The 8,407-nt window shown below is 36.6% G+C and overlaps 2 protein-coding genes across 3 annotated transcripts; both read left to right on the top strand.

Annotated features, from left to right (window-relative positions):
• Positions 1–384: 384 nt before the first annotated feature.
• LOC125187369 (WEB family protein At2g40480-like) lies at positions 385–3,698 on the top strand. Of its 2 annotated transcripts, XM_048083952.2 has the most exons (3): positions 385–645; positions 2,541–2,791; positions 2,873–3,698. In XM_048083952.2, the coding sequence occupies exons 1-3, from the start codon at positions 499–501 to the stop codon at positions 3,579–3,581; spliced, it is 1,107 nt and encodes a 368-aa protein (XP_047939909.1). In that variant the 5' UTR covers positions 385–498; the 3' UTR covers positions 3,582–3,698. The 2 variants fall into 2 exon arrangements, with proteins under 2 accessions (XP_047939909.1, XP_047939908.1); XM_048083951.2 differs by having other exon boundaries at positions 2,541–3,698.
• A 1,018-nt stretch (positions 3,699–4,716) lies between these two features.
• LOC125190199 (CBL-interacting protein kinase 2-like) lies at positions 4,717–7,150 on the top strand. The gene is made up of 2 exons (XM_048087423.2): positions 4,717–4,786; positions 5,591–7,150. The coding sequence occupies exon 2, from the start codon at positions 5,734–5,736 to the stop codon at positions 7,018–7,020; it is 1,287 nt and encodes a 428-aa protein (XP_047943380.2). The 5' UTR covers positions 4,717–4,786; positions 5,591–5,733; the 3' UTR covers positions 7,021–7,150.
• Positions 7,151–8,407: the final 1,257 nt, after the last annotated feature.

Raw genomic sequence — 8,407 nt, 5'->3', positions numbered from 1 at the left:
TAATGGAACATAGTGTATTTTATTTTTAATGGGACGACATAAAAAAAAAAAAAATTTTTTTACGGGATTGAGAGAATATGCAAGAGAATATGCAATTGAACTGAATTGTTGTCTGTAATCAACGGTCTCAATAATCTTTTGGACGAAGGCGAAGCACAATACTACATGCTAGTACACGTGAGCACTGAGCACGCACTCTCTCTCTCTTATTCTACAAGTCTAAAAGCAAATGGTCCAAAGTTTCTCTTTTTAATCAGGATTTACTTTAATCCAATGTACTATACAGCTCAGTATAATATGGAAATAGAATCCCATAAATTTTCTTATCTTTATACATGGTCCCTTGTTTTACCCCAAAACACCATGATTGCAATTATGCTCATTTACTACAATTCCAATCCCAATAATCGCCTCTTTCTCCATATATAGCCGCACTTGTTAACGAACATTCTATTTCTCTGAATTCCAAGTTCCTCACTCAAAACACATTCCGTATATATGGCTGAAGCCGCCGATACCAAAAAGATCATCGACCCCCGGGTGGAAATCGACACTTCTCCGCCGTTCGAGTCCGTCAAGGAGGCTGTCGACCACTTCGGCGGCAGCGGCCCGTGGATCCCTCCTCACTTAGTTGATCTTCCCAGTGTAATTGCTTCGCTTCTTTCTTGTTTCTTCTGCTACAATGTTAGTTTTAAGTTTGAAGTGTTTGCGTAGGATTTGAATGAGTTAATCCTGTACTCTTTGTTCCATTAAAAATGAAATACTTTCTTTCTTTTGATTATTCCATTAAAAATAAAATATTTCATAAAATGAAAATAACACTAAATCTATTTTGTCCTCTCTTACTAAATGAAAATAACACAATGAAAGTAACTCACGACACTACATAAAATTTCATGAAACATTTATCTCATGCCAAAAAAATGTTTCATGGAGTAATAAATGGTAAGTAGGTCCCGACCTTGTGACTGACTCAATGGGACAACACTTCGAGTCGGCCCCAAACGTGCTCGTTGGTCACGGTGAGTTCTTTGTCGGCCATCCGGGGCGGACGCATAAATAATCATTCATAGGGGCTGGGATTTCTAAATCTTATTTTAACCTAAGAGCTTTTACATTATAACTTACACCAAACTTGACTGAATTTCAAAAAAAATAATAGAAAAAAGTTTATAAAAATATTTCATTGAAGGTTTAAGCCCCTCCCCCTTACACTTTGGGTCCGCCCATGTCGGCCACCACTCCGAGTTGTTCAGGCTCTCAATAAAAGCACCCAGTGGCGGAACCAGCATAGGCCAAGCCCTCGCTGGAGCGGGGGCTTGCTGGTTCCTGATCACCAGTACCACCGGAAATTGTAAGGGCGCGCCGCCCGACCAGTTGCAGAATCTGTTGAGTTCCTAAGGAAGAAGATGAAGTTAAGGGCTTAGGTTTTGATGTTGGGCTGGAATGCATAATAAATTTAATTGGGCCATTTGTATTAAGTGGAGTAGAAGCTATTTAATATAACTCCGATTTAATTCCTGACCGCCTAGGGTCTCTCGCTGTTTTATTTTTTATTTTTTATATTGACAGGTTATGACTCATTTATTGGCAATTATCATTTAATCCCCAAGAAGTAATAGTACTATAATTAGTTTTATAACTCTAGTCATATATTTATTTCTTTTTTCCACCTATAAAACTATACTATCAATTTTTAAGTTCTAATTAATGTATCAATTTTGCGTGGCGTATGAATTTAGTTCCTCATATAATCAATTTATGTATTAATTATTTGTGTATTAGATGGTGTTCTCTTTATTTTGGATTTGTATACTTTATTTTTTAATTTTTTTTATATTAATTGCTAATGAGAGTAAGCATTTAGGGATATGGTTTCATACAAGAAAATAGTACTCCCCGTCCATGAAAAATAGTCATATTTTGACATTTTGAAATGTTTACAAAAAACAGTCCCATTTTTATAAATGGAAAGTCTCTTTCTCATGCTTTACCCATTTTTTCTCATTTCTCTCATACTTTATCGACTTTTTCTTCATATCTCTCTTACTTCGCACTTTTTTCTCCTTCTCTCTTACTTTATCAAATTTCTCATTAAAACTTGTTCCGTCCACAAAAGAGACAATTTTTTGTGGACGGAAGAAGAAATAATTTTAAAAATTTATAATTTTTATAATTTTATGGTGAATAATTATCAAAAATTTTGTTATCAGGGTGTCTTGGAATTTTGGCTTATAATTTCACTTGAGAAAATGTTATTCTCTGACTTTTGTAAAAAGGTTATATGCAAAATTAATATTCTGATACTATTATATATTTTTAAAAATGAATATTATTAAATTTTAAAATAATTTTAATATTTCAGCAGCACCAGCTTATTTATATTTCTGGTTCTGGCCAAAAGCACCAATGTTTCATGCCAAATATGAGAACTTATCCTATTAAGACTAGCCTGCTATTTAGTCTATAAACCTCATAATGATTGCTCTTATGGCCGAAGTGGGACATTGACTGACCGACAATTTTTGTGATGGTTGCAGCACAAGAACGAGGGGTTCAATGCAGAGAAGATCGAGGAACAGGCGGTTCAACTGGAGAGGGATCTTATAATGAAAGAAAAACAAACACTGAGCGTCTTGAATGAGCTCGAGGCAGCCAAAAGATTCGTCCAAGACCTCAAACTGAATCTCATCCCGGAGTTCTCCTCCTTCATCGACGAGAACCCGACGTGGCCCTCGCCCGGGCTCATGTTCCGCGAGCTCAACCAAGCAAAGCTGAACCTGAGCAAAACGTCGGTTGATCTCGCTGCAATTCAAGCCTCTGTTGAGTCCCTCAACAAGAATCTAAGAAAAGATAAAATTTTGCTTCACAGGGCAAACATGATGCAAATGCAAGAGCAACAGAATCATCATCTAACCCTGTCGAACCACGAACAGGCCATCACGTTCGAGGCCGAGCAGTTCAAGAAGATGACGGAGGCCTCAAGGTACGAGGTGATGGAGGCGATGGCGGAGATAGAGCGCACAAAGGATTGCATCCGAATGGCCGAGATGAGGCTCAATGCCGCCAAGAAGATGGAGGACGCCGCCAAGGCTGTAGAGGCCATCGCCCTCGTCCAAACCAACGCCAGCGATGGGATCACACTCTCCTTCGAGGAATACAAAGCCCTGTCTCAGAAGGCCAAGCAAGCCAGCATTGAGAAATCCGAGGATGAGGGCAAATCCTCGGAGTTCTCAATAGAGGATAGATTCTCAAGGACACATGTGCAGCGTGGCTTTGCCAAGTTGAAGCTGAGGAACTCGCGCGGGGGAGGGGAGAGGAAGGAGAAGAAGGAGATGAGGTCGATGGCGGACGTGCTGAGTAGCAGCAGGAAGGTGGTGGTGGAGGACGAAGTGATGACGGAGAGGCATCATGTGTCGTTGAGCCAAATGCTGAGGGAACAGAGCAGGCTTATTCTACATCCGAATAAGAGTGACGATGGAGGACAAGGGAGTGTGCATAAGCAATACTTCATTCAGAGGAAGAAATTTGGGTTTATTCAAGTGCCAATTCCTACCAAGAAAAAGACTGCACCATCTTAGTGCCTCACGTTGTTTGGAGTCTACTATTTTTTTCTATTACTATGTTGGGTGTTTCTTGGGATTTTTCTGTGTGACATATCTGGTATCTCATTCTTCTCTTGCTTGAGTTATTTGCAATCTCAGTTTCTTGGTCATAATACATTTTGAATGCAACTGAATTTATACTAATTTTTTAATCATTTATTAATTGAAAAGGTTATTTTAAGTTGTGATGAAACTAAGTCATTATAATAAATGCAATGGTCCTAGATACAGAAGACATTGCTCCAACCATATCTGGGGTATCAAATCACGTATTGTTCCTAATGTAACTTTAATTCATTCTGACACAGAACATTTTTGGCACGTTTTCAGCGTTGCCCGTGTCTATATAATGTAAGTTACACAACAAATAATTTGAACCATAGATATCATGACCATCTTCAGTGGTCAGTGCTAGTTTGTCCCTGTGATGATGAAGTTCATAGGTTGAATCTTCTTATCCCTTCTAATTCCTATTCTTCCTTGTATTTTAAATATGTTTGTATGAGTATTTTCATATATTGAATAATGCCCACAGTCCAGAATCCCCTCATATAGAAAGGTTTTCGTGGAATGCTTACAATATTGGGTAAAACTGGTGACAAGAGTCATTCGTTTAGGTACGAGGCTATGGACAATTTCGCACAACTCACCTGACTCACTGGGGTATATTGTCGTGACGAGTTTACCCGGTCCGTGTGGATTATCGTGACAGTTTTACCCGATTTAAAAAGCTCCTCAACTTATTTCCTAGCTCTGTTTTTATTTTGATTCTAATTCTAATCCAGCGAAAGGAAATAAACGTTTATGACTTTATAAACATAACAAAAATATATAAGATCTAAGAGAAAAATGGAATATTTCCTTCACGTCATTAATAAATGTAGGATAGGAAATATTATGTTGATACAAGAATGTGTGATCTTGAGTTTGAACATCGTAGGAAAATTATTTATTATGTCATAAGTAGATATTCAATAGTACTATTAATTATAAAAGTAAATATTATTTGAAATACTTGAGATTTTACTACATGCACGAAACATAAACACATTCCTTAAATAGCTAGTTTGTATTCGTCCATATTTATACCAACAAGAAAAAAAAGTGGTCACCTCAGCATTCCTCTCTGTGGCTTTGGATCCAACCGACCCGAAGCTCTCTCTGCTTCGATCTTCATCAAGGTACGATCTCCATTGCATTTCACAACAACCTCATTTTATGTTTTCTTCCATTTAAGATTACTGCAAACATCTTTTTGAATGAATAGAAATTTTAGGATTATTGCATGAATATGACATTTTTTCTAAAAATGCTGCATTATTTCTCAGGACATTTTTTCATCTTGCGTTAGATATTAACAAGGGTGCGTCCCTTATGATTAATTATGTTTAATTTGGTCAGACTATTTTTTGTTGATAGATATATGTTTTTGCAAATATATTGTATTTGAGACTAAATGTGCGTTCAATGGATTAGCAAAAGATCAAGTATACAATATATTCTGCATAATGATGATTTATGTGTTTTGAATTTGAAAAATCCTTGACTGAGGTTTTATGTTTACTATTGAATATGTCAAATATTTTTTGAGATGAATGAATAAGGTGACTTCAACAATTCATATGATCAATTGTTAACTCTTCTTAAATTGCTAACTTGCTAACTCATCAATACCGTGTATTAAGAATGTCAACACGATGACATTAATATGTCAACACAAATTCAGTTGACATACTTACGTCTTTGGGTTGACGTCAATATTTAAATCTCAACACAAAAACATAAGTATGTCATTTAAATTTGTGTTGACATATCAATGTCGTCATGTTGACATTTTTAATATACTGCGTTGATGAATTAGCAAGTTAGCAATTTAAGGAAAGTTAGCAATGGATCGCACCCTTTTTTGCATGTTACGAAAGAAAGTTGTGTGTAAGTGTGGCTTCACATACTAATAGCCTTTTACTTAATCTATTATGATGTAGAGGTTCTCCTTAGTCTCCATCGATACCCAAACTCTCTTGGAATGCTGAAAGATGTGTATTCTTGTTGAGTCGTTCATGTCGGCTGTTTGAACAAGAGAGGAAACGAAACTGCGGGAATCATACTGCAGTTTCGTATCTAGCGTATGGAGACGAAGGAGAACATATTGATGAAGAAATATGAAGTAGGGAGGATGTTAGGTCAAGGCGCTTTCGCAAAAGTTTACCATGGTAGGAATGTTAGAACAGGACAGAGTGTGGCGATCAAGGTTATTGATAAACAAAAAATAGTGAAAGTTGAGCTCATTAATCAGATCAAACGTGAGATATCTATCATGAATATGGTAAGGCACAAAAACATAATGCATCTTGAGGAAGTAATGGCCACCAAAACCAAGATATACTTTGTGATGGAATATGCGAAAGGCGGTGAGCTTTTCAAGAGGATTATCAAAAGGCGATTTAAGGAAGAAACCGCGAGGACATACTTCCGGCAATTGATTTGTGCTGTTGATTTTTGCCACAACAGAGGCGTCTATCACCGTGATTTAAAACCCGAGAATCTTCTTCTAGACGAAGATGGGAACTTGAAGGTGTCGGATTTTGGTTTAAGTACGCTCGCAGAGTCTAAACGACAGGATGGTTTACTTCACACGACGTGTGGGACTCCTGCGTATGTTTCTCCTGAGGTTATAAGCCGAAAAGGGTATGATGGGGCCAAATCCGACATCTGGTCATGCGGTGTGATACTATTTGTGATGCTCGCGGGCCATCTTCCGTTCCATTGTAGAAATCTTATGGATATGTATAGGAAGATAGCTAAAGGTATTTACAAATGCCCTACTTGGTTCTCTTCTGAAGTAAAGAGGTTGTTATCTAAGATTCTTGATCCAAATCCCAAAACTAGGATTTCCATTGCAAGAATCATGGAACATCCGTGGTTCAAGAAAGGCTTGACTCCCACACATCCGGTGGCAAACGAGGCGAACATGGATAGTATTGTTACGATACCCTTAGAACTCGATGTTATGGAGCTTGCAAGGCCGGATAATCTGAATGCATTTGACATCATTTCTCTCTCGAGCGGATTAGACTTGTCAAGTTTGTTTGTGAGTCAGGACGAGAAGGAGGATGCCCGGTTCACAACAACAAGCACGGTTGCTTGTATCGTGTCAAAGCTTGAGGATGTTGCACGCCACTCGGGGTTCAAACTGACGAAGAAGGAGCGAGGGTCGTTCAAGCTAGAGGGGTGTGTGAAATATGAATTGTCCATTGATGTAGAGATCTATGAAATTGGCCCCTCATACCATTTAGTGGAGATGAAAAAATCTAGTGGTAATTTGATGGACTATCAGCATTTGCTAGGACAAAATATAAAATCTGCCTTTGAGGATATAGTTTGGTCATGGCTAGGTGAGCAACAACATAGCTAGTTATACTTATATATTATCTCTAACTTCCCACATTCTTGTTACAATTTCTGACCCACCCTTTGTATACTAAATCTTGTTTATATGTCAACAAAACTATATTGGCTGATATGTACATTAATGATTTCATTGTTTTTTCAAATGATGCCCTTGTCACATTTCCAGTTATAGCATCATACCTTAAATGATACCATGAAAATGGTAGTAACAATTTTTTGTAAACACCATGTCAGTTTTTGAAATAGTAAAATTGGATGCGTGAACTCGTAGCAGGCATTCATCTTTATTTGGGCAAATTAATTGTGGAAAATAAGCATAAATAAGTAATTAGTTATGAAATAAGGCAATAAGCAGTATTAATTAGGACAATAGTAAATCGTAGTCCATTTATCCCGCCAATAAATTTAAATAACCCTTTACCTATTTAGGAAATAATTTAAATATATACCGCAACATTTTCTCTTTCTTAGAGTATTACTTTTTTCTATTTTAAAATACTCAACAATTTTTTGATTATCTTACTTTATTCATCTTTCATAGTTTAAACCATCAAACATGTTATCTCGTGAGACCTAGAAATGTGTTATCTTCTCTAGAATGGGGGAATACTTTTCATCTACCGCATTATCATTCTCCTCAATTTCTACATCGTACCAAAGTAATCTTATAAATCTCTATATACTATAAGCACTTGTAAAACAAATCATTAATTTTTTATGTTAATACATTTAAGTTTTTGATTGATGCGTACCTTTAACATAGGCAGGGGCGAAAATTTTCATTTAGAAGTCATCTGAGATGGCTCGAACCTCCTTTGACCTCAGATAATAATCTTTCTACTGCTTGGTCAACTCACACGCAAGATACATTTTATGATCTTTCCTTTTGTAATCAAAGAGTTTTTCATGCATAGTGAGAATATTATACTAGTTAATTTTCATTGCATTTAGAGGTGAGATGAAACTAAGGAGAACATAAGGTAATCAACTTCATTTGAAAAGGACAGGAAGAAGTCAATCAATGAACATTACATGAGATGGTGCTTTTTCATTTTTCAGTTTCTACTCATACTTACTTTTGACTAGTTTTAATATTATTCAAAGTGCATATCCCCAAACTTATTGCTATCAATAAAATTGAAGCGAAACTAAATTAAACAGAAAGGTTCTCTATTAATATTGAAATGACAAAACTTTGGAAGTTCAGGAGTAACGCGAGTCTCGCAGCACACTAGATGATTGGAATCCCCAGAATTATTAGATGAATGAGAGAACATCTTTTGCATTTCTTTGTCAAAGAACAATTTGTTAATATGATACTCCCTCCATTCCCAAACTATACAATCCTTTTCCATTTTGGTCTGTATCACAAAATTAGTTTAGTTTCATTA

The sequence above is a fragment of the Salvia hispanica genome, chromosome 5 (assembly GCF_029641045.1).
Source record: "Salvia hispanica isolate PSC_SH4W2 chromosome 5, Shi_PSC_v1, whole genome shotgun sequence".
NCBI classification, from domain to species: domain Eukaryota; kingdom Viridiplantae; phylum Streptophyta; class Magnoliopsida; order Lamiales; family Lamiaceae; genus Salvia; species Salvia hispanica.
The sequence above is the reverse complement of the archived record's forward strand: the minus strand, read 5'-3'. Positions and strand labels throughout refer to the sequence as shown.